This window comes from Triticum dicoccoides, chromosome 3B (genome assembly GCF_002162155.2).
Source record: "Triticum dicoccoides isolate Atlit2015 ecotype Zavitan chromosome 3B, WEW_v2.0, whole genome shotgun sequence".
In the NCBI taxonomy this organism is placed as follows: domain Eukaryota; kingdom Viridiplantae; phylum Streptophyta; class Magnoliopsida; order Poales; family Poaceae; genus Triticum; species Triticum dicoccoides.
The window spans coordinates 75,229,532-75,254,552 of NC_041385.1; the positions used below are offsets into that span (position 1 = coordinate 75,229,532).

Here is a 25,021-nt window from a genome sequence, read left to right on the forward strand (position 1 = left end):
GTGCATATAGTGTCATCATGTTGCATGCTAGTATCGTTAGATTAATATGCTCATGTTGTGTTAGCTGTATCATGTTCATATTGGTCATGCCATGTTATTCTAATGATCTCATGATAATTCCTGCTTAACCTGTAATTGCCATGCTGTTGTCTGTCTTGAATGCTTCTGGTTATTGTGAGCTTGCAAGTACATTCAATGTACTGACCTAGCGTGTCATGCCATCTTGCAGGTCATTTCAGATTTGATTGCTTGTTTGCCGTGGAGTCTTTGTTTGCGAGCTAGGATAAGCGTTCCAGCCAGAGTCCCTGCGGAGTGGAGTTCACCACCGTCGTCGTTGTTCCGCTGCTAGAGTTCTTCCGCTGCATCGTGTTGTTCTGCTGCTTGCATAGAGCAATAGTGGCAGTCGTAGTGTCGACGTGCCGATGTAACCATTGTACCCAAAAATATTGTAATAAAGAGCTGGTTTGTTCTATGCTAAGCAGTGCCGTATTCTAGAAGACTTCATCTCGATCTCTGGGCTGGAATATGGGGCGTTCCGGTTTTCTCTGAGCCGGGGTGGCACAGGAGCGGCCTGGATTTCGTAGCCCTCACACAGCTACGCACGAGCTCAGAGGAGCCAGCTACGGGGTCCTCGCTACACCGACAGGGAGAGGCGAGGCGGCAGATCTGGAACTACACCCGTGTCCACCTTATACCTCTCGAGGCAACGAGGAGGGCCAGCTCCTCGTTGACATCGAGGTCTGAGTCGGAGCGCCTGCCGGAGTCGTCAGAGCGGAATACTACTACGGACTGGTTCTACGAAGAGATGAAGAATTGTCTAGTAGATGTAGCAAAGCTCCCCAAGAGCTTCTATCTGCCGCTTATCGCGCTACCAGAGATCGAACCTAAGACCTCCCGCATGAGAGCTTGTTGTGATAGCCAACAGAGATAATGAGCGTGAATGATTAGAGAGCAGTGTATATTTATAAGAACCAAAAGCAACACAGATCCAAACATTTTCTTTTCTTTTCCAGTTTTTTTTTCTTTTTTGTGTATTTAAATTTCTTGTTCAACATTACAAAAAAGTGTTCTCGATACTGATTTTTTTTCACAAATTCAAAAAATGTTCGTGTTTCAGATATAATTCGCATATTTTTCAAAAGATGTTTAGTATTTAAAAAATTGTGCATATTTACAGAAATATTATATATTTTCTAAAAATATAATATTTTATGAAACACAAAAACTTTTCAAATTTCCTAACAAACTTTGAAAAAATACAAACATTTCAAAAAATGCGAATATTTTTTTTAAAATCACACAAATTTTAACATATGAACCTTTTTGAAAACAGGGAAAATCTTTTAAAAGTCTTAAAATTATTTTGATAACGTGAATATTTTTTAAAATCCCCAAACGAATTTGAAAATAGGGACATTTTTTGAAGTTTGCCAACAATTTTTGGAAAACAGGAACACGTTTTGGAACCACAAGAGTTTTTTGAAAACGCAAACATTTTTTGAAACTACAGAATTTTTTTTGAAAGTGTGAACAATTTTGGGAAACATGAACATTTTCTGAAAACGAGAACATATTTTGAAATTTGCAAATAGTTTCTCAAAACAGAAGCAATGTTTGGAAACTCAAAAGTTTTTTGAAAAGGCGAACAATTTTTGAAACCATGGAACAAATTTAAAAACATGAATAATTGTTGGAAACACTAATTTTTTTGGGAAAGAGAAAATGTGAACAATTTTGGAATACAAACATTTTTTCGGAGACGAGAACATTTTTTGAAAACGTGAATTTTTTGAATCTCTCATTTTTTGTAGAATGCGAACCTTTTTATAAATTTGTGAACAAATTTTAAAAAATACGAACATGTTTTGAAATAAAAACGAAAAAAGGAAATCAGAAGAAACAGAAAATAGAAGAGAAAATAGAAAAAGAAACAGGAAAAGGAGAAAAAAGAAAAAAAATCCGCTTCAGGAACCTCCTAGAAGGTTTCCAAAACCAGAAAAACCAGCTAGGATTCTCTTAGAAGGTTCCCAAAACCGGGATGGAGAGCTTTTCCAAAAAAGCTTGCCCGCTGGGCGGGCCGGCCCAGATCATCCCTCGCTCGCGAACCTTGGGGTGAAAGCTCGACAACTACGCAGCATATAGGATTTTCCACGCTCCCCGGCTGATGCTCGTAACCGTTCAGAGGCCCCGCGCTCCCGCTTCCGCCGCCGTGAGCTCACGACCGACGAGCCGGCGCCGGCGGGGACTCGGAGCCGACCAAGCGCGACCGAGGTCGACCGAGCGCGCAAGGCTGGCTGCAGGTCATCTCCGTGCACGAGCTCACGCCGCTCTCCCTCGTGCGCACCTCCGGCGCGATGCCGCCGGCGCCGGCGTACGCCGTCCTCGCTGCAGCATTCAGGACCAGAAACCCCATCTGCGGTACGAATATTATCCACCCCTCCTTTGCGCCTCTCGTTGCTCTGATTATTACTCTCCTCGCCCATCCCGCGAACGGGTCCATGAATCCCATCTCGGCATCAGCTGGCACACCCCAGATCCAACTTTGCCTGATTTCCAGACGTAGCGTTAGGAAAACAAAGCGACACGCTATGGAAACTCGAGAGAGATGCTAACTCAAACATTTTTGTGCGCAGTCCCTAGGTGGCTTGCTGTTCTTGGTTCGCGCACGCCAACTGTTCGACAGAATGCGTTGGAGGTGCTTCCTGATGCAGCCTTGCCTCCACGCTTCCACCCAAGCATTGTTCCAAGAGGATATCTTCTCGGGTCACCAAGGCTTTGCCATAGCAGTGCTTCAGAGGAGGATTCCCTAGATGTCCGCGTCGGTGAAGTTCTGAGAGTTCTCAAGTCCTGTGCTGCCGATGCTGACCTCAGCAAAGACCTTCGTCAGTTTGCCGATGAGATGGACGAGGACGTTGTTCTGAAAGTCCTCCAGAAGCAGAGGTCCAATTGGCAGGTCGCGCTGTTGTTCTTCAATTGGGCTGCCAGGCTGCCTTCGTATGAGCACGGCCCGAGGACCTACACTGAGATGCTTGACATCCTTGGGCGGATGAAGAAGGTCAGGCTTATGAGACAGCTCTTCGATGAGATTCCTGAACAACGCCGTGGGTTGGTCGTAACGAACAGGATGTTTGCTGTCTTGTTGAACCGGTATGCAGGGGCGCACAAGGTGCAAGAAGCGATCGAGATATTCTACAAGAGGAAGGATTATGGGTTCGAGGTTGACTTGGTTGGATTCCAGATACTTCTGATGTCGCTCTGTCGGTACAAGCATGTTGAGGAGGCTGAGGCCCTCTTTCTCCAGAAGAAAGATGAGTTTCCTCCTGTCATAAAGAGCTGGAACATCATTCTTAATGGTTGCTGTGTCAAGGGAAGCCTGGCTGATGCTAAAAGGGTTTGGAACGAGATCATTGCATCTAAACTTAAGCCGGACCTGTTCACATATGGTACGTTCATAAATGCACTAACCAAAGCTGGCAAACTTAGTACGGCTGTGAAACTATTCACAAGCATGTGGGAGAAGGGAATCAATCCCGACGTGGCAATTTGCAACTGTATCATTGACCAGTTGTGCTTCAAGAAAAAGATTCCAGAAGCACTTAAGATTTTTGGTGAGATGAATGACCGTGGTTGTCAAGCAGATGTGGCCACCTACAACACTTTGATCAAACACTTCTGTAAGATAAGGCGGACGGAAAAAGTTTATGAGCTTTTGGATGATATGGAGAAGAAGGGATGCTCTCCAAACAACATGACATACACCTACATTCTGAAGACAACTGAGAAACCGAGAGATGTTATGAATTTGATCCAGAGGATGGAGGAATCAGGTTGTAAGTTGGACTCTGACACGTATAACTTAATATTGAACCTGTATGTCAGTATGAAATATGAGAAGGGGGTACAGCAAGTATGGGAGGAGATGGAGAGGAATGGATCAGGTCCAGATCAGCGATCATTTACTATTATGGTCCATGGACTTCATTCCCAGGGACAGCTGGACCAGGCTTTGCAATATTACACGACAATGAAGTCGAGAGGGATGACTCCAGAGCCAAGAACCAGGATATTGGTGAAAGCAATACATATGAAGAAGGATGGGCCTGAGACTGAAGATCGATCCCCAAGTATGACTGGGAAAAATCTAAAATTGGATCGTCGATCAGGACTTTTCCATGTTCGTAAATAGTCACCGGAAGATTCTGCTTAATTATCCTAGCAGAAGATGCTGAGCATCTGGGCTTATGGAACATCATCCAGTGACTTTCAACCTTGGGCTAAAAGAAATCCACAAGAGAAGAGTCATTGACAATACGATGCCCCAAAATTTATGCTGTTTGAAATGTCACAGCAGGATATGTTTAGGATGTATTGGGCAATTCAATTGCAGGTACTTGCTTAGATGCTTGTATTCTGGAGATGTATGTGTAATACTTACATATGTTTGTTTCTTCTTGCATTATATATGTCGTTCGTAGTTGTTTCTGACAAATGAACACATAAAACAGGGATAAAAATATGTCCAAATATCTTGTAGAACTGGAAAGGTTTGCTAAGTGATGATACTGCTGGTTCTGTATGGCGAATAATTACCAGTTGAGCTAATGGTACTAACTACTGAATTCTTAGTCTAGTCCAATTCACATTTGTGTGCTAAAATTGTACCACCTTTTGTTTCTGTTGAATTTATATATCTATCAATGAATGGCTACACAGTACACATGACTAATCATATCTAGTTCAAAACCACAGTTCCATCAGCCATTTTCGCACAGCCAATGGGTAGAAGCTACTAGGTAAGCAATTGACCTGTCACTAACTGCTGCCACTGAACCACCCGCCACTTATTTTCCTTGTTTTCTTTGTACTTTTCTATCTTATGCTCAAGAGAAGGGAATGAGTGATTTATTTTTGTTAACAAAATTATAAGTATCAATTTTGCTTTTTGAGGAAGGAGCCACTGTCTATAATTCTGTGTTCTTTTCGTAGGCGGTTTAGGTTCCTAAAGTACTAGAGCTATTTATATATTGTGTTTTGGCGAAGATTAATTTTGACTTAATTTTGTGGAGAAAAGTTAATATCATGATGCCAACTTCTGCATGTTTATCAGGCTGACTAAATTGTGACAAATTAATTCAAGTTTTTTAGGAATGGAAATAGCATGTTTGCTGATTGCTTTATTCAGGGAACCAAAAGCAATAGATAACCTAAGCATTGTGCTTTTTATTTGCTAAAATATATGCTCCATCATTTTGGATCCTAACTGAGGCAAATGATTTCACTAACTTTTTCATTGAACAAATAACTGGAGTTTTTTTTACCAATATAACACCGTGAAGTCAACCTCCAACTGTTGAGCACGGGTGGGTTATTTGTGAATATCTGAATCAATATTTTGTCTCGAGGCAGAAAGATACCATGTTTACCAAATGCTTATTGCTTAATCCCTGTAACCCATGACCATTGTAGGAGTAAGCTTGTTGGTAAGCTTTTCTAATACAATTTGGGCCCAAGCAAAGTCACTGTCGCTAAGCCAACACTCAAAAGATAATAACAACCATAAGGATATGTCATGCGTGAATACATTGAAAAGTGATGTCAAAAGGCAGCTGGGATTCTCACAAGCTGTCAATGTAGTACATGCCAGCTTTGACCAGGGAAGGCCTATAAGAAGGCCATGTCAGCAATCTTTGTTGGTAGGTAGCAGGTACACATAAGCTTTTGCTGTCTTTCGCCCTTTCCATCATGACTGTACTAATGGCCTCCTGGAGAGCAATGAGGCTGGCACACTGCTCGCGGTCAGGGCGGGACTCAGCAGCCATGGCTCTGACCTGCTCATCTCCTGGAACGGTAGCACTAGCTTCTGCAGCTGGAGGGCATGGCATGTAGCCATGGACAACGGGTGGCGACGCTGAGTTGGCGAATACTTACCTATCTGGCATGATTCCAGAGAGCATTGGTAAGCTGGACAAGTTGGTTAAGCCTATATACAGCATTGGTTTGTCAGGCTTCATACCTTCATCACCTGGAAATCTTAGACAGGTTAGTAGTAGGCTTTATGCATACTATGGCAACTTGGAGGGACCGATTCCAGCAAGCCTGGGGAAGTTGAAGACTCTGTTTGCCCTTGACCTGTGAGCGAATCCTATATATCTAAGTAAGTTAGAGATTTTAAAGCTTCTTTCACTTTCCTTTTACTTGGACTTATCATACACTATCCGGACCTCTTCCTACTGAAGTTGGTAGCTTGGGATACCTTAATCAACTGACTCTTATCAGGAAACTAGGGTCTTTGTTATTGCGCGAGTAATCCGCATGCCGTATACTCGGGTTGTTTGCAACTAACTCTATTCTCTCTTATTTAATGGATGAGGCAAAGCTTTTGCCTCCGTTTCAAAAAAAAAAAAACTCTTATCAGGAAACAAATTGTCAGGTAGCATACCTGATGCCACTAGAAATTGCATGGTATTGGAACGACTATTGCTGGATCTGAACTTGTTTGACAGAAGCATACCTCAATCTCTGAAGAATATAGAAGCTCTCACTTTTCTGAATCTCTGAATTTGCTGTCTGGTTGTATTCCTGATACAATCTGGATCTACCAGAAATTTCATGGTTGAATGCGAAGCTCTGAGAAGAGTGCGTCATCGCTGCCTCATTAAGATCATCATATGTTGCTCCAGCATTAACCTTTGAGGTTAAGAATTCAAGGCTCTGGTTTTTTAGAGTAAATAGCATAAAACTACTACTTTACATGCTACGGTTTCAAAAAACTACCGATTTTTAATTTTTCGCTGATAACTACTAAGTCAGGGGTTGGCTGTTTCAAAAAACCCTAATAACTCGTTGCTAGTGACTTAAACCGTTTTATGACAGGTTGGACCCACTCCTAAATAATCCGTTTGTTTGACTGTTAACTTACATGTGGGACCCACATGTAAGTTCTCTCTTCTTCCTCTTATCTTTTATCCTCTTCCTTCTCCTGACCAAGGCCAAAGCTCCACCACCCGCTGCACGCAAACCATGGCCGACCGCGGGAAGGAGCGCCGCGCGGAGGACCAGCTGCCACCCAGCAGCACGGGCCGCCACCAACTGCTCGCCATGGCCAGGGGGCAGGGACTCGGCCCGTCGCGTCCAGGGGCATGGGCCGCCGCCATCCTTGCGCCATGGCCAGGGCCGCCGCCAGCCGAGCTCCATGGCCACGGGCTCAGGTCGCCACGCCCAGGAAAGGGAGAGAGAGAGAGAGATAGGCCGTGCGGCGAGGGAGCTCGTCGGCAGGAGGAGGTCGCGGCCGCCACGCACGCTGGAAGGGAGCTCCGCGGCGGCGCGCATCGGACGGGCGACGGGAGGGATCTCCGCAGCGGCGCCATGGCTTCTGGCCGGCGCGCTCTTTACGTCGGCTGCTGGCCGGCGGGCACGGTGACGGGCGCGCTCCTCTCGATCTTGAGCACGGGAGAGCGCGCACAGAGGAGCAAGGGCCCGATTGCTTTTTCCATAAAACATTCAGGGACCCGATTGCTTTTTTAAAAAGTTACAGGGACCTGATTGCTTTTCTAAAAAACTTACAGAAATACTGACATGTGGGCCCTACATGTAAGGTAACAGTCAAATAAACGGTCAAACAAACGGTTCTCTTACATGCGGGTCCCAACTGTCATAATCACGATCAATTTTAAAGCACCGAGTGACTAGGGGTCTTTTAAAACAGCCAACCCCTGACTTGATAGTTATCAGCGAAAAATTAAAAACCGGTAGTTTTTTGAAACCCTAACCTGTAAAGTAGTAGTTTTATGCTATTTACTCGGTTTTTTAGCTCATGCCCAATGGCAGTTTGAAGGTTGGCTTCCTCCAAAATCTAAGTTCCCCACTCTGAGCCACGCTCAGCCTAGTCCTGAGACTAGATATTGCTGTTGATATCATCAATGCTTTGAACTATCTTCACAATCATTGCCAGCCACCAACAATTCATTGCGGTCTCAAGCCAAGCAACAGACCTTGATGCAGAAACCGAACTTTGTTAAATTCAATTAGCTTTGCTGGAATAAGGGGTTCCATTGGTTACAGTTCTTCGGATAACACACATTTCTTATTATTTTCGCTTGTGAGTCTTGACTTCCAGCCTTCCATATCTTGCATATATTTAAATGATTGATTTGTAATAATCAAGTAAAACATATGAAATTTAAATAATCGAATAGTATTGCCAAGGGTTCTGTATTTTCTGACTTCTCACCTCCTTGGGATGTTCACATTATTAGCATACCAGTGCTTGTGACATCTTTTACTTGCATATACTTTCGCGAATACTTCATAGTGATCAATATGTTAATACTTGAATAATTGTAGAGTATGGCGAAGGTTATATTGTTTCAACTCTTGGGCATTTTTCCAGTCTCGGTATACTATTGCTTGAGATGTTTACCAGAAGGAGCTCTACTGATGACATGCTCAAAGTTTGAACCTGCATAAATTTGCTGTAGCTGCTCTTCCCAGCAGAGCCATGGAGATGATCCAACAGTTTGGCTGGATGAAGAAGCGAAAGACTTAGGTGCTGCCGATGTAAACAATATGGTAAGAACCAGAAGAGAGGAACATTTGGTTTCACTGATTGCGTTTGGCGTATCCTGCTCAGAGCGGAACCCATGAGAGTGAACACTGATGAGAGATGCTTCTGCGGAGAGACGATCTACTTACTTCGTTCCCTAATTTCATTCTAGAGATCATAAGAAAACAAATTGGTTTTCCGCCGAGCTGAAACAATATGCGGATGGTTCTAGTAAACCAAAACTATCATTACATGGGCTAGGTTCTAACTGAGCCCTAGCCGCCAACCCTAGCCGCCGCCCTGCCCTCCTCCACCCCCACCTCTCCTCGCCGCCGCCAACCCTAGCCGCGCCCAGCCCTCCTCCACCCCCACCTCTCCTCGCCGCCGCCAGAGGCGGTCTCCGGGCAAGTCCGGGGCGCCGCCAAGGAAGGTGGCGGCGGGGCAAGTTGCTGCTCTGCTTCCGCGGGGGCATTCGGATCTGGGGCGGCGGCCCCTCTGGTGAGGCACCACCGGCTTAGCGGCGGGCGGTGGTGCGGGCGTTTGGTTCCGGCGTTCTTGGCCGCGCGGGCGGCGGAATCTCGGAGGACGAGGGCGACGGCGCCAGATCTGGCGCCCCTCCTCCCTGTACGGCGTGTTCTCCCCCATCCGGCCCGCTCGTGTTCCATGGGACGCCGGCGCTGGTGGTGCTAGTGGTGGGGAATCCAGTCCGGGCGAAAGCCATGGCCGACCATGCTCGGCTGCGTCGACGGCGACGCCTGAGGGCGCCGTGTCCCTCCTTGGAGGCGTCTGACAGGTCTGATCCCCCCACTCCCCCTTCCCCTAGTTCTCCCGGGCGAAAGCTCCAACTTTGTTGGGCGGCAGCGGCGCCATCGGCGTCGTATCCTTCTTGAAGGCGCCGTTTAGGGAGCTTGGTGGTCGGTGGGCGCTGTTGGGGTGCGGGGGGTGGCGGCGGTGGTACCCTCCTCGTCCTAGCTCTTGCTTTCCATCGCCATTGTATCTTTCCGCTCTGCAAGGTGGTGGCGCTGTCTAGAGGACGGCCACGTTGGTGGAGCGGTGCTTCATCTTTCACATTGATGATGGCGGATCTCGGCGGCATGGTGCTGTGGAGACTCGGCGTCTGATGCGCGGAGATGGACTCGTGCAGGAGGAGGAAGCTGTCTGGCGTCATGGGGACGTCGATGGCAGACTGGCCAGACAAGGTAGAAGCCTCAATTTGATCTGAAGACGGACCTGTGGAAGATGGCGGCGACGACACACGAGTGCGTCTGACCGGATTGCGCCCCAGACCCAGTATGTGGCTCGGCTGGGGTTACCGAATGAGTTTCGGCTTCCGGCTTTTGATGTTAGGCTTAGGTGAGTGGTTTGGGTAGTGGCCCAGCTAGCACCCCCTCATCATATTGGATAGGAGTAGCGGCACATGTTGCCAAGATGGTGGATTCAGACACATTGTTGTAATACTTTGTATGGTTATCGAGAATAATCAATAAAGTGGCCGTATGCATCTCCCAGATGCAGAGGCCGGGGGTCATCCTCCTTTTCTAAAAAAAAAATTACCTCAGGATTTCTAGTTCTCTAGTTGGGAATCCGGAAGTCAAAAATTAAGCCACCACTCCCAGTGTTTTGGAACAATAGTTGAGGGCCATTTTCTTTCACTCTGGAGATATTTAGCACAGAAACTCTATGTACCATACGTGTGAACTTCTATTGAAATGACCGTACTTCATGAACAGTGGTACGAATGACCAAAATTCTGGATGAAATAATAAGTATATACTGTATTGGAATGGTAAACATCATTTGGGGAATAAATACACCACAGCCTTGTCTCTTCGTTATAAATAATTGGTAAAGGGAGGTGCTTCCAATTGTAGTTAATGACTGCTGTATTTTTGTTTGATAAATACACCACAGCCTTGTCTCTTGGAATACAATGCATCTGAAGGCCTCAACGGAGCTGCATAAATGTTTGAAGGACTAATTTTCTAGGACCATTGTGCTGATAAGCGGCATGCGGTTGCTGCAATACAGCTGCAGAGCAGGAAATGGGGTTGCATAGCACCAAAATAATACAGTATTTAGTAGGACACTGATCCATCAACAACGAGAACTCCTGCATCTGAATATTCTTCATAAGTTCTTGTTGTATTCACAATGTGAGATCAAGTGTACATGTATTGAAAGGAAGAATCAGAAGCTCGGTGGGTGCATTTTCAATGTTCGGCTGTTTGAACTTCAGGTAGTGATTTGCACATGATATATTGAGTTTGACATGGCAAAAAATTACCAACTGACGTACAACTGGCTTTCTTCTTTTTTGCTGAAATACTGTTGGCTGTTTGGCCCTGTCTACCCTGAACATTATTCATCTTTCTGTTCAAAGTTATTTATCATGTACATATTTCCTGTTGGATTTGCAGATCAATCAACGAGTGGCTACATATGTGCGAGCTCATCATTTCTTAGTCAGAACCAGAGTGGTGGATGTCCACTTCCACACTGCTAATGCTCAGGTAAGCTATAGCCCTACAGCTGACACTTAACTGCTCACCCCTGCTTTTCTGTTTTCCTGCCTAGTCTTTGAATTCATGATAGGTGAACAGTGCTTCAGAACAAGCAACTAATTTTATGGGTTGACACTTCCGTAAACAAAGTAAGTTACAAATTCAGAGTAACCAGCAGCATGACATCTCCATGACATCATGTCATGCATGTCATGCTTCCATGATCTGCAATTACATAGTTTCACATGGCTAGTTCTTTTTTTTCAGATGATTCACTTGGCTATAGAGATTTGATCGAAATGGTGAAAGCAAAGGAAATATGTACATCCCGTTTCGATGCCTGTGAGAGAGAAAGAGAACATATTTTTCTCAGGAAATCTGGAATTAATCAGTTAATGTTTTCTTTCAGAGTACACCTGTGTGCTTGATCGATCTATTAATTGCAGCTAACACTGATTAGTTTCCCCTAAAATTAGGTGGGGCCCAGATGCCATTCTCGTTGGTGACGTAGGATGTGCACGCGAGAGGCACCAAGCACAGCCCTCTACTGCGAAGATCAACCTTTGCTTCCTCCTTCTGATCTCCGGTGTCTGACGGCCCCTGTCGACAGAAACCAACATGAATGCGTAAGCATCATCAGGCAAGTAGTATTTCTTAGATTGAACATCAGGCAAATATAACAGTTTAAGTCTACCCATTGCTTATTAACAGGTTTTAATTTTTTTCCAAATGGATTTAATAAAGTTCATAAAGTATAAATAGTCATGTACCCGCTGTTGTGTTGTCCTGGCTTTCTTATGTTTGGCTGATCTCATGTACGGCCCGCTTAAAGTCTGCATGAAGTAAATGAGCGATGATGGTCAGGATGCAGTGCTATATGGCACATAGAGGCATTAATTAGTTTGACCTGACTAAGAATTAATTGAATTACCTCGACCTGGTCTTGAAGAAACTTGATGTACCCAATGGCCTCCATCAGCACTGATGCTGTGTCAGTCTGCACACAGCCAGGAAGATATACATGTGAGGGATTCTCCTTTTAATGAAGATTTTACTGTTTTTTTTTTTGCAAGATATCAACTACATGTAGAAGCATCTAAGAGGTAAATTATGCGTCGAAATATTATTTATTTGCTAAATTTATCTTTTGCCAACTGTACTCTGTACCCCAAAGAGTAAATTCAGCACAAGAGGGTCTGTGCATACATATATAGGACATGTTGACCTGAAATATCGTTTAAGTCTGAAAACATTGTTCTTTGGGGTTTGGGCTATGCAGGTTCATATGCTTGGTAGTAGCATTGTCATTATTGACAAATTTAGGTACGAAAAGGACTAAACCATGCTGGTCATGTACTTTTGTGAATGTGCAATTACCATAAGGCCGTGTATTGTCATTGTGATAATATATTTCATTTACCCAACTAGTTTTTGTCTACTTTCTTGTTGATTAATTAACCAGTTTTTTTTCTCTATTCTTGTGACCATGAATTTTCCAATTATAAATTAAGTCCAGTACAACACAATTCTCACAGTCTGAACTCTGAACCAAATTACATGTTAAATTTTTGGGGGTAAATGGTAATTAGTTAAGCTAGCTAGCAGTAGCAGTACGTACCTTGCCGAAGGGTGAGACCAGCTGTTGAAGAGCAGCAATCCTATCCCCTAGCTTCTCTTTCCTTACCTAATAAAAAGGACAACACATGCATGCAGGTACTCACTCATTAATTAACAAGCGATATGCAGATAAAGATAAAGTGAAAAACACATGCTCAGTAACACATGAGCAGTAGTGAATTAGTGATCAGTGCAAAACACACACACTACCCAACATAACACAGCACAACACACACATACACACACATGAGGAGAATAGACTTGACAAGACAAAACAAGACATTCTCTTGGGAGTAGAGTAGATAGAGAAATGCAATGCATGTGTAGATAGAGAAAATGTTGGAGATGTAGTCAGGAGTAGTACATACCTTGAAAGAAGGGAGGATATTGTTGTTGGTGGCGGGGCGCGAGTGGAGCAGCCGAGGCTTCTTCTTCGACGATACTGCTACCACTTGCAATTGCTGCTCGTCGTGCAGGCCTCCCCCTCCTGATGATCTCCCCGCGGCTGGTTGCAGCGCACTTCCGTTTCCGCTCACTAAAGCAGCAGGCACACTCATCTGCACACGTCGTACCAAATTATGTATCCAGACAGTAAGCACACAATTGGGTAGTCTTGTACACACATTTTTGCATGTTTTCAAGATAGAAATGCAAATGAATGGATACTGGCTAGTAGTACATTGTAATTTGTAATAATTGTGTTGATCGCAGAACTGGGTCGATCTGGGCGACATGCATGCAATTGCTCAGCAGTAGTGAGTTGCAGCCTTGCAGTTCATCACTAACTAATTAGTAAGCACCAATTAAAATGGATGGATGTGGAACTGCAAGAGGGTCATATGCTATAGTAGTACTTTTGGGCGGGCGAGAGAAAAGATGACCCATCCATGCCATCGATCCATCCATCCATCCTAAAGCTGCTTGCTTGCTTGCTGCATCACACGCAGACCAGACCAAAAGGCTGCATGCATATGTACTGTACCATCTAGCTACCTCTTGCAAATGGGTCAGCAAAATTAAGCTTTTCCCTTTCAGCTAAGCTAGGCTATAGATCGGCCATGAGTTTGCAGTAAATGGTCAAAAGGCCTTTTTTCCTTTCAGCCACCTAGCAGCTTAGATCCCTGGTTAGTATTAATTTCTGTACTTATACAACTGTTGTGCCAGCAAATTCACAATTCAGTCCTACTGCCCTACAGTTCTCTACCTCGTTAATTGTACATTTTCCATCATATCTCGCAATTAATTCCCCATCTCCTTAATTAGATCGAGGAGGACGGTACAGTAGTAGCACTGACCTTGTTGTAGGTGTGGAGAATGGAGGATGGGCCTTGAAGACGATGAACAGGAGGAGGAGGGCCATATGCCACATGATGCCCTCCCATCCCCAGCAATGGCGCCGTCCCACCGCCATTATGGAGCAGCACCGTCGAAGAAGCTTGGCTGCAGCTCAGCAGGCTCTTGCAGAATTTAGCCGAAGCTAGCATCTCGAGTGTCGCCTCCGCCCGGCCGCCAAAAGGCCCCGCCGCGACTGGGCACGGAATCTTCTGCAGCCGCGAGATGTTGACGCTCGGGAGCACGTCGACGGCCATGTCGTCGTCGTAAGCGATGCTCGACGACGATGACGGTCTTGGGAGCACAAGGGGCCCCGGTAGCTCGGCGTCCTCTTTGACCGCATCTTGCGCTGTCTCGTTTGAGTCTCCATCGGCGGTGCCACAGCTGCTACTCCATTGGAACCCTAGCTCTTGCATCATCAGCAGTGAGCTCAGCTGATGATGAGGGTTTGTTGTCAATGGAGCAGCAAGCAACTGGCTGTGAGTGCTATGATGCTGGTGGCCTTGTGCTGACAAGAGTGCCTCAAGCTCGTCTGAACTCAACTGCTCACTGCAAAGAGTTCAATTTTATATATATGTAGATAGATGTGGTCTGCTTAATGATTCATCCAACATAATAAATAAATTACTAACATGAGATTGACGATGACAAGAGGAAACATACACACAGCACCTCTTGTAGGAAACCAACAAAATAGTAAGATCTACTAGTTGCTTGGCACGCACATTAAATTTGTTTCTTCCCTTCTTTTATTCTCTCTCTGAGCTTGTCATTTTGCTGTGCCACAATTCCCAATGCACGGGACAACCAGAACCAGGTGCTACTCTAGCAAACAAGCAACCCAGAAGAAAACTCCAAATCCTAGGAATCATTCATATATGCATCTGAGAGAGGGATACAAACTCAAACACCATGACTGTGAGCACACCTTCTTCGCTTAATTTTCTACTTTCAACTATTAGGAAGATTCTATCCTCTCTTTCAACATTTTCTCAACAAGAAAAAAAAGGTGAAGATGAAAACTGCTGAACACATGAGCAAAATTGAAGGTGCTTACAGCATTAGTGGTTGGCTCCATTGGTGGTGGTTGCCTCCGACAGCATGATGAAGAGCTGGAGCGAGCGGCGGCGGCAGGGAAGAAGAAGGCCATGGGAGGTCATCTTGCAAGAGCTGGTGATCCGCGCTGAGGTCGGAGGAGGAAGACGAGGAGGCCATCATGGTGCTACACTACACTAGCTATACTAATTAAAAGTTAGGAGATCTTGATGTGCTACTTCCAAGATGGGAAGGAAAGCTTAGAAAATGCCAGTCAAGCTAGCTCTCTCTAAGCTTTCTCAAGAACACACCCTCCAATGGGAAACTATAATGCTGCTACTGTTGAGTTTGAAAATGGAGATGCCCATGAACCTTTCTCTTTCTCATAAGGCTTTCACCCTTTTATCTTGGGTAACTTTTTCTCTCTCTTACCCCTTTCAAGGCATCAGCCAAGAAAGGTGACTCTCTCTCCTCTCTCCTCTCTCCCCTCTCTCTCTCTTGCACATACACTCTCTCTCTCCCCTCTGCCAATTACAGGTGAATCATTATAACATTTTCTGCTAGGATCATAGGATCTCTGCCTTTAGATCCCGGAGCATAGGCTCCAACACAAAGAGACAGTCTTTCTCTCCCGCCCTGGGGATGTATTATTACCCATAAGCTGTACGTGTCAGCCTCTAGTACAGACATGGTACAACATTGTTCTCCAGAAAAGAAAACGGGTCAAGCAAACTGCCAAGGTATGTCAATTATCTGTCTTGGAACATCTATATAGCTTGTATTTGTCCATATATATGCATGAATGACAGGCTGATGCACGTACATGTCAAATCATGTTGCAACTGGGGTGGAAGTAGAAAAGGTCCATAATTGAAAACCAACCATATATGTGAGTGATGACAGTAGGTTATAATTAACATAGCTAATTAGTACTCCAACTGTGGTGGAGTAGCTATACATATGTCCTAAACAGCACAAACTAAAGTACTTGAAATTGCCTGGCAGAACAGAACTAGCTAGAAGTTATGTAGTTAAACTGTTAAAGGTCCTCGCGGCCGGCATACAAGGCCCCACAGTATTTGAGCCTAACTTTGATCACCGATATAAAAAAGAATATACGAGTTACGTTCAGCAAAAGGTTTATTTTTAAAAACATCTTTCAAATGCAAATCCAATGATGTAACTTTTCTGCTACTCCCTCCAGTCCTTTTTACTGTGTATATAAGATTTTTTTGAAGTCAAACTTCCTAAAGTTTGACCATATTTATATGAAAAAATATCAACATCTACAACAATAAAGTTATACAAATGAAAATTAAATTCATGGTGCATCTAATAATATTGACTACGTATTGTGAAAACTGGTTACCAAAATTAGACTTAATACTACAATGGCACCTTATTGTATACTGATCCGCATGGAGTATTTTTTTTAGAACTGTATATACAACCAGTGTAAAGCTGGGGAGTGAATCTTTTCTTGAATATATTTGCGGCACGCCAACTTTACTTCTTTTCAGTGAATTAAGGGACCAGGAGGGGTAGATCCCTTTCTTCAGGAAGAAAGAAAGATACTTTGGGGCGGCCTCGGTAATTGTGGTGCATGATTCCATGGCAGCAAAGGGGTGCAAAAAAGTTGGTGTCTGCTGGGGGCTTTGTCCAGTAGCTAGTACACCTTCTCTTTCCTCCAAGAACAAAATTGGAGAATGCCCAACTTGACGCAAAACCGCCTGTCCTCGAACCCCAGAAAATGGAGAAGAAAAATAGGAGAGGACCGCAGGTCCATCAGATGATGAGAGGGCTAGCCCCACGGCCATTCATGTCATGTCAGATGAGAAGCTAAAGGGAGATGTTCTGTTACTACTGAGGCATGAGGGATCAGCAGGTGCAGAGTATGGGCAAATGCTGTTGCCTTTCCCTTCTTGCAATCGTGTATCTTTTTCAATGTATACACTAGCTAGGGCCTCTACTTTCCACGTGATGCATGTGCAAGTATGGTATCCAAATTAGGGCTCTTTCCTACATACGCCCTCCCTCCCTTTACATGAAAGATCTCATCTTGAACATATATTGGTAGTGTGGTATGGAGAGTTGGAGAGAATTACTCTTGATTGATTGCATAGGATCGGTTACAGTGTTACAACATATACAGAAGGGAGCCCTTGGGAGGCGGCACGCAGGCCAGGGCGGCTATTACAGATCCTAGATTCTAGGCTTTACACAAGTGTACATGCATATACATAAAACTGTCTAACACCCCCCCTCAGCCGGAACGCCATTTGGATGAACGTTTAGGCTGGATCTGAATTCATGATACACCTGTGATGGCAGTCCTTTGGTGAAGAGATCAGCAAATTGAGAGCTGGATGGAACATGCAGCACGCGAGCTTCACCAAGAGCAACACGATCACGGACGAAGTGCAAATCGATCTCAATGTGCTTCGTTCGTTGATGCTGTACAGGGTTGCTGGCAAGATAAGTAGCGGAGATGTTGTCGCAATAAACCACAGTTGCATGCCGCGGTGGACACTTCAGCTCATGAAGAAGTTGGCGCAGCCAACACGACCCGGCGACACAGTTGGCAACCCCGCGGTATTCAGCCTCGGCACTGGAACGACTCACGGTTGGCTGTCGTTTGGAAGACCACGACACCAAATTGGAGCCAAGAAAAACACAGAACCCAAACGTTGATTTCCGGGTATCCGGACAACCGGCCCAATCTGCATCGGTGTAAGCAACCAGATCGCGAGAGGTGGACCGGTACAACTGAAGACCGTAGTGCGTTGTACCCCGCAAGTAACGAAGAATGCGCTTGATCAATTGCATGTGGCTGTCCCGGGGCTCATGCATGAACAAGCAGACTTGCTGTACGGCATAGGAGATGTCAGGCCTAGTGAGGGTAAGATATTGGAGCGCACCGGCAAGGCTCCTATAGTGTGTGGGGTTAGAGATAGGAAGACCATCGGTGGAGGATAGTTTGGAGCTGGTGTCAATTGGTGTGGACACGGGTTTACAGTTTAACATTTTGGCACGGTCTAGGATCTCTAAAGTGTATTGCTATTGACAAAGGAAGAGGCCGGCGCTGTTGGGTGTGACATTGATGCCCAAGAAGTGGTGGAGATCACCTAAGTCGCTCATGGAGAATTCGGACTTAAGGGAAGCGATGATAGTGTTGAGTGTGTGGGTGGAGTTGGCAGTGAGGATGATATCGTCAACATACACTAGAAGGTAAGCAATGGACGTACCACGATGGAGAATGTATAGGGAAGAATCACTTCGGGAAGCAGAGAACCCGAGGGAGAGCAGGAACTGCTTGAACCGAAGGAACCACTGGCGAGGCGCCTGTTTGAGCCCGTAAAGAGACTTGTGCAGCAAGCAAACATGATCAGGACGAGCTGGGTCAACGAACCCGGCAGGCTGAGCACAATACATAGTTTCATTGAGCTCACCGTGGAGGAATGCATTCTTGACGTCGAGTTGATGAATAGGCCATGACTCTGACGTGGCAAGACTGAGAACAACACGGATGGTGGATGGCTTGACCACGGGACTGAACGTCTCGTCATAATCGACACCTTCCTATTGGGTGAAGCCACGAACCACATAGCGTGCCTTGTAGCGAGCGAGAGAGCCATCCGCATTGAACTTATGCCAAAAAATCCATTTGCCGGTCACCACATTCACACCTGCAGGCTTGGGTACCAAAGACCAAGTGGAGTTATTCATTAAAGCAAAATATTCATCACGCATCGCTTGTTGCCAATTGGGGTCCTTGAGTGCAGATTTATATGTGGCTGGTATAGGGGAGAGAGGAGTAGTAGAGGTGGCTAAGAATAAACGACGAGGCATACAGTAACCACGCTTAGCGCGAGTGGTCATGCGGTGAGAATTACGTGGAGGCTCTATTGGCACTGCATGGCGAGGCAGGCGTGGCGGACTGGGAGTGGATGGCGCGGCATGCGAGGTGGATGCGGTGGGCCGGGCTGCAGGGGAGTCAGAGCCGACCGGAGTGGATCCCGGGGTGGATGCTGGGTCAGGTGGGTCCAGGGTAGGTGGCGCAGAGCGGGGCTGCGGACCGGATTGGAGGGAGGCGCGGGGAGTGGGCACGACAGGCGAGGAAGATACTGATCGGGGGTCGAGCGAGCCGTTGGCGGGGGAACGCGTGGAGGCGGTCGGCGTAGTGGGAGTGTGGGGACCGGACGGAGGGTGCGCGTGCGATAGCGACGGGCGGGGTGGCGGATCCGAGAGATCCGGTGGGGTCGGGCGATCTGAGGCGGTTGGGATGGGCGGGATCTGCTGCATGGGATCATTTGTGGACGTGCCTGGCTGTGGCGTAGGTGTGGACGTCGTGTATGGAAAGGTTTGTTCATCAAATATGACATGGCGTGAAACGATGACGCGACGGGTCGTAAGATCGAAACACCGATACCCTTTATGCTCTAGGGGATACCCAAGAAAGACACAGCGAGTGGAGCGCGGCGCAAGCTTGTGAGGCATGGTAGCGGAAGTGTTGGGGAAGCAAAGGCAACCAAAAACGTGTAAGTGGTCATAAGTGGGATGAGTGCCGTGTAGTAGGAAGTAGGGGGTGTGGGGATGAATGGCACGAGAGGGACGCCGGTTGAGAAGATATGTTGCGGTGTGTAAGGCCTCGACCCAAAATGGTGGTGGAAGCGTGGCTTGTTGGAGAAGAGTGCGGACAATATCGTTGGTAGTGCGGATGAGCCGTTCGGCCTTGCCGTTTTGAGGAGAAGTATGGGGGCATGAGAAGCGATATACGACGCCATTGGAGGAGAAGAAGTGTCGTAGGGTTGCGTTAATGAACTCGCCGCCGTTGTCGCACTGCATGGCTTTGATGATCACGTGAAACTGAGTGTACACGTACGAAAAGAAGCGTTGGAGTGTGGATGATGTATCATATTTGTTGCGAAGGGGAAAGGACCAGGAGTAGTGCGTGAAATCATCCAAAATAATCAAGTAATATTGATAACCGGAGAAACTTACAACGGGAGAGGTCCATAGATCACAATGGATCAAATCAAAGGGAGCATAAGTTTTACTAAGGGAAGAAGAAAACGGAAGCCGTGGCTGGCGCCCTAGTTGGCAAGCGGTACATGGAGAATGAGCTGCCTTATTACAAGTGGAGAGAAAATCAAGTCCTAAGGATGAAAGAGTGTTGGCGCTGTGGTGGCCGAGCCGTCGATGCCACAAGTCCGAGGTGGAGACGTTGAAAAGTGCAGACGCCGGAGATGGAGTTGTGCCAACGAAGGGGTAGAGATCGCCGTTGCTAACGGAGATCATGAGCACCTTCCGAGTGCGAAGATCCTTCACAAGAAAGCCACATGGGTAAAATTCAATGGAACACGAGTTATCCTTAGTAAAACAACGAACAAAGATAAGACTAGTAACAACATGAGGAGAGACAAGAATGTCGGTAAGGCGGAAGTCATGGGGGGAAAGAGTGGTGGATCCGGAGGCGGTGATGGGAAGATGCTGCCCATTGCCAACAAGAATGCTAGATGGTATATGCTTTAATGAAGAACTCGGTGCGGTCAAGGTACCTGGATTGCCTGTCACGTGAGAGGAGGCACCGCTGTCGAGGAACCATTCGGGCGCCGGTGTAGAAGGATAGCCACCGTTGCTGTAGGCGGCATTGAGCATGGCGATGTGATCCCATGATGGTGGCGGCGGCGGGTAGTACGGGTTGGGCGTCGGCGGCGGGGCGTAGGCATGGTACGCCTGGGCGTGGGAGCCGGGACGCGGCCCAAGGACGCCGGCGGCGTTGGGTGGGATCCAGCTAGAGCGAGGAGACGGGAGTGCCATCCCGTATGGAGCGAAGTAGCCGGTGAACGGGGAGAACGCGGGATGCGACTGGCCGCGTCCCCCGCTGTCGTTTCGTCCGCGGCCACGCCCACGGCCGCGGTCACCACCCTCGCCGCCACGATCACCACGGCCACGCCCGGAAGGTGGGGGGTTTGGATGAGGCGCTCCCTGAGGCCGGTCGGGGAGGCGGTCGGAGGAGCGGTCGCCGCGATCTCCAGCGGCACGACCACCCGCACCGGAGGGGCCGCCGGAGGAGCTAGAACCGGTGATGGCAAAGGCGGAGGTGCTCTCCTCGGCCGCGTGCTGCACCTGAGACTCCTCGGCCAAGACCACGCGAGAGAGAACCGTGTCGAAGGGGAGGGTCTGGTCACCGAGGATGACCCAAATGGTTTGCCATGAAGAAACTGAGTGGTGAGATCAGTCTCGGTAACGGCGTGGTCGATGTCGGCGAAGCCGTTGGTGAGGAGCTTCATGCGACGCGCATACTCGAAGACCGAGAGGTCGCCCTGCTTGAGGTTGCGGTATTGGCGGTTGAGGATCATGTAGCGGGCGACGCGGTTGGCAAGGAAGTAATCCTTGATCTTGTGCCAGAGGGCGAACGTGGTCGTGGCACCGACGACATGATCACACATGGTGTCGGAGAGAGTGGCATAGATCCACAGAACGACATGGGCATCCAGCTCGAGATATTGGGAGGTGGCGTTGGGCGGAGGAGGGTGCTCGATGAGGTAGGTGACGCCATAGCGGAGAAGCACCATGAGGAAGAAGGTCTTCCACTTGTGGTAATTGTGATCTGCTGGGTTGAGGAGGAACTTGATGTGGTTGGTTATGTGGTCATGGAAGATGGAGGGGCTAGGGGCAGGGGTAGCCGGCATGGGCGAGGGAGTGGTGCCGGCGGTGAACAGTGGGGCGAACTGGGTGCCAGATGCCGCAGAAGAGCCGCTGAAGAGGGACGGGGTGGTACCGAAAGAGAAGGCCGGTGAGGTTGCGGGGGAAGTAGCCGCAGAGGAATCGGCAGCAGGCGCCGTGGAGGAGGAGGAGAGAGAGCCTGGCGAGGTGGCGGTGCTCGAGGTGCCGCCGGAGGAGAAGGGAGGAGGGCCGGCCATGGGTGCTCCTGGAGTTTGATACCAAGTTGGAGAGAATTACTCTTGGTTGATTGCATAGGATCGGTTACAATGTTACAACATATACAGAAGGGAGCCCTTGGGAGGCGGCACGCAGGCTAGGGCGGCTGTTACAGATCCTAGATTCTAGGCTTTACACAAGTGTACATGCATATACATAAAATTGTCTAACATGGAGAAGAATGGTCATTTTTTACTCCCCCCAAAATTATGATTGTTCGATAATCTCTGAAGTAAATGCGCTGCATAATTTTACTCACTTCAGGTATCAAAAAATTTAAGTAACCCTTGACACATGATCCGGTTTCATTGAATGGTTTGGGTTATGTCAATGGAGGGGAGAAAGAGAGGTGACAAACATAGATGACATGTCGCATGAGGTGTTAGTTACATGTCAAAAAACTAGGGAACATGGCGCAGAGGGTAACATGGTGAAAACCGTCAAACATGATCCACCCTCAACAGAGCCAGTTGTCTAAAAGTAGGTTGAGGAGCAAAGTAAACGACACCAATACTTGATGGAACTAAGATTACCATTTTTTGGGAATATTATCTGGCTTACGTCCCCTGGGAGGGATTTCCCAGCGAACTACCCGACAATCGTCGGATGAAAAACACGAAAAGCGCTCTGGTTTGCCACGTGAGGGATTCCAACTCGTTCCCTGGGAAGGTGTCCGCCGTGAACGCATACGCGCCTATTCCCTTTACCCACTGATGCCCATTCACGTTCCTCCATTTCACTCGGGGCTGACCACAGAAAGTGAAGAGGAGAGAGGAGAGCAGAGAGAGATCGACGGTTCCGGAGAACGCAATGGCGACCGGACCCGGCGCCCATGCTGTCGGAGGATGCACGTATCCCCGTGAGGGCATCTCGCCAAGCGCTGGTGGCTTGTGCTCGCCGATGACTCGCGACCGGCATTGCAGCTGTCCTTTGCGGAGGAGAAGGTTGGTGGTGGCCTGGAGCAAGGGGGTGAGGCGGTGGTAGGGGTGAGGGCATTGGGGAGGTGGCAGTTGATTTGGACAGTATCGAGGCGAGTGAAAGGTCGGCGACCGGGCCATCGGCATATTCATATTGACACATGTCTGAAGATTTGTCATGTTCATACTGAGACATGTCTAAAGAATTTTTTGGGTCTGAATGTAGGCATTTTGTGTTCATGTTGCCTGGCAATTCCTGTAGTCACTATCCTCATATGATAGTTTTTTAGCTCCCGGTGATTTGTGGTTATGCATTGTCCGACTTTTGTCGTAGTGTATGTATGAATTCGAGAGAAATTTTGTTTTGTGCTAGTCACAAGGTAAATCAGGAGGAGGGGGAGGAGGAAAATGTTGAGTTCGTGGAACATGGAAAAGTTAGATAAAGTTTTGTTTCAAACTTCACGACAAAATTGCCATGCCATCATGCAGGAGAGGCACAACAACCTTTTTATGAAAACAACTGAAAGAGCATGGTGCCCCCATGTTTGATTGTGGTAATTGATGACAATCTTTATGGACTAATTGTTGCCTTGAGTTACATTTGAAGGATTTGTCCATAGGCTTTTCTTAAAGATCATCTGTTGGTTTCAAGGCTATAAGTAGGTGACACGATGCAATGTTGATCAAGACTAAGTACAAAGAGTAATTCAAATTAATCAATACACAAAGTGTAGAAGATGTAACGAGTGGGATCAAGTGATCTCATGGTATGGTAAGCATTGTCCATTACGCTTTGTGTACTAACCCATGGTCTATGTGAGAGTTTGTTGTGAGGTTTATTTTGTTTCCATAGGCGTGCATCAAAAGGAAGATCCCATATGTCCCATGGAGGATGACATCAAGTGATCGTCATCAAGGTTGCATTGTGCAAGTTCAAGTGGAGCATCACGAAGAGATCTTGCTTGAAGCTTGCCGTCCATTTGGTGACAACGGACATGTGAAGATGTGCCGAAGAGAGGCTCACCCATAGTGGAGTATGGGGGAGCAATTCACTAGTCTTCATCGAGCCTGCGCAATCAAGAAAGGTGGTCCAACTTGAGGAGGACAAGATCGTCATCATCTAGCTCAAATAGACTATGCGCAAGGCAAAGGTTTGTCCTTGATAGGTTTTCTATTTTACCGGTCTCATGGTGTTAGTTGGGAGATCGGGTTATAGGATTGATGACTTGCTATCAAGGGGGGCTCTGGAGTGAGTAGCTTGATCGTATCGTTTGTAGAAAGCTCAAACCATTGCATCCTTGGCATCATCCTTCTTGGTCTTGTTTGGATTTTCTCCGAGTGAGTTGTTTAGCTTGTGGTCATCTTCATGACAAGCTCAAGCTCATCGAAAGCGGAGTTCGCATGCATCATCTCTTGTGTTTTCGATGTTGGCGTTTATGCCAGTTCTTCACTGATGGAGGTTTCACACCTCTATATCATAGGAATACTCCCCTTGCCACTTCTGAAGATTTCCAGTCATGATTTGACAACTCTAGTCGTTAGCTTTCCATCAAGCTTGAGTTCGTCAAAATCAATGTTCTTTTGCAGAAGTTTTGGCAGTTTTGGTCTTCCTTGCATCCATCTATTTTACATGGGCTGTTTTGCTGCTTCCTAGTGGTAGTACCACTTAGGTGGTACTTCGCTGACCAGTGCTGCTTCCACTTCCGCTTATTTTTATGCGTATGTTGCCTAATCTGCTTTAGCGGTAGTACTGCACTAAGCGGTGGTACTGCTCACGAGCGTTATACTGCTCCCGCAAGCGGTAGTACTGCTCCGATAGAACTATTGCTCTTGTATTTCTGTCTCATTGGGTTGTGTTGACCATGCTAAATGGCAGTACCACTCCCCCAAGCTGTACTACCGCTTGTGGACGACTAGTGGACATAACGATTGGATTCGGTGGGGGGGGGGGCTATTTAAGGGGTCTTTTTCCCCAAAGGTTCTTATCCTTGAAGCTCATGTTTCCCCTCCATTACTGACCTTCTTTGAGCTTGCTATCTCTCAACCCCTCCAATGATTCTTGCTAGTTTTCGAGGGAAAAGAGGGAGATGAGATCTAGATTCACATTTCCACCAATCTATCTCTTCTCTAAG

General features: G+C 46.9%; 2 protein-coding genes and 1 long non-coding RNA gene across 3 annotated transcripts; 1 reads left to right on the forward strand and 2 right to left on the reverse strand.

Moving 5' to 3' along the window:
• The first annotated feature begins 2,165 nt into the window (after nucleotides 1–2,165).
• LOC119274805 (putative pentatricopeptide repeat-containing protein At3g15200) lies at nucleotides 2,166–4,572 on the forward strand. Its single transcript, XM_037555525.1, has 2 exons — nucleotides 2,166–2,418; nucleotides 2,634–4,572. The coding sequence occupies exons 1-2, from the start codon at nucleotides 2,355–2,357 to the stop codon at nucleotides 4,184–4,186; spliced, it is 1,617 nt and encodes a 538-aa protein (XP_037411422.1). The 5' UTR covers nucleotides 2,166–2,354; the 3' UTR covers nucleotides 4,187–4,572.
• A 969-nt stretch (nucleotides 4,573–5,541) lies between these two features.
• Nucleotides 5,542–7,648, reverse strand: LOC119280833. Its single transcript, XR_005138192.1, has 2 exons — nucleotides 6,014–7,648; nucleotides 5,542–5,932 (listed from the first exon to the last, which is right to left on the reverse strand). It is a non-coding gene; the product is annotated as an uncharacterized LOC119280833 (long non-coding RNA).
• A 3,645-nt stretch (nucleotides 7,649–11,293) lies between these two features.
• On the reverse strand, nucleotides 11,294–15,410 carry LOC119279327. Its single transcript, XM_037560600.1, has 7 exons — nucleotides 15,050–15,410; nucleotides 13,956–14,541; nucleotides 13,029–13,217; nucleotides 12,662–12,727; nucleotides 11,975–12,040; nucleotides 11,814–11,876; nucleotides 11,294–11,643 (listed from the first exon to the last, which is right to left on the reverse strand). Exons 1-7 carry the CDS (start codon nucleotides 15,208–15,210, stop codon nucleotides 11,500–11,502), a joined length of 1,275 nt encoding a protein of 424 aa, XP_037416497.1. The 5' UTR covers nucleotides 15,211–15,410; the 3' UTR covers nucleotides 11,294–11,499.
• Nucleotides 15,411–25,021: the final 9,611 nt, after the last annotated feature.

Bases quoted from the DNA above. Each gene is read 5' to 3' on its own strand.
- LOC119274805 (XM_037555525.1), top strand. From the start codon at position 2,355: ATGCCGCCGGCGCCGGCGTACGCCGTCCTCGCTGCAGCATTCAGGACC. The intron at 2,419-2,633 runs GTACGAATATTA...TTTTGTGCGCAG, and splicing joins GACCAGAAACCCCATCTGCG to TCCCTAGGTGGCTTGCTGTT.
- LOC119279327 (XM_037560600.1), bottom strand. From the start codon at position 15,210: ATGATGGCCTCCTCGTCTTCCTCCTCCGACCTCAGCGCGGATCACCAG. The intron at 14,542-15,049 runs GTAAGCACCTTC...AACTCTTTGCAG, and splicing joins TGGAGCCAACCACTAATGCT to TGAGCAGTTGAGTTCAGACG. The intron at 11,877-11,974 runs GTAATTCAATTA...TACTTCATGCAG, and splicing joins TTCTTCAAGACCAGGTCGAG to ACTTTAAGCGGGCCGTACAT.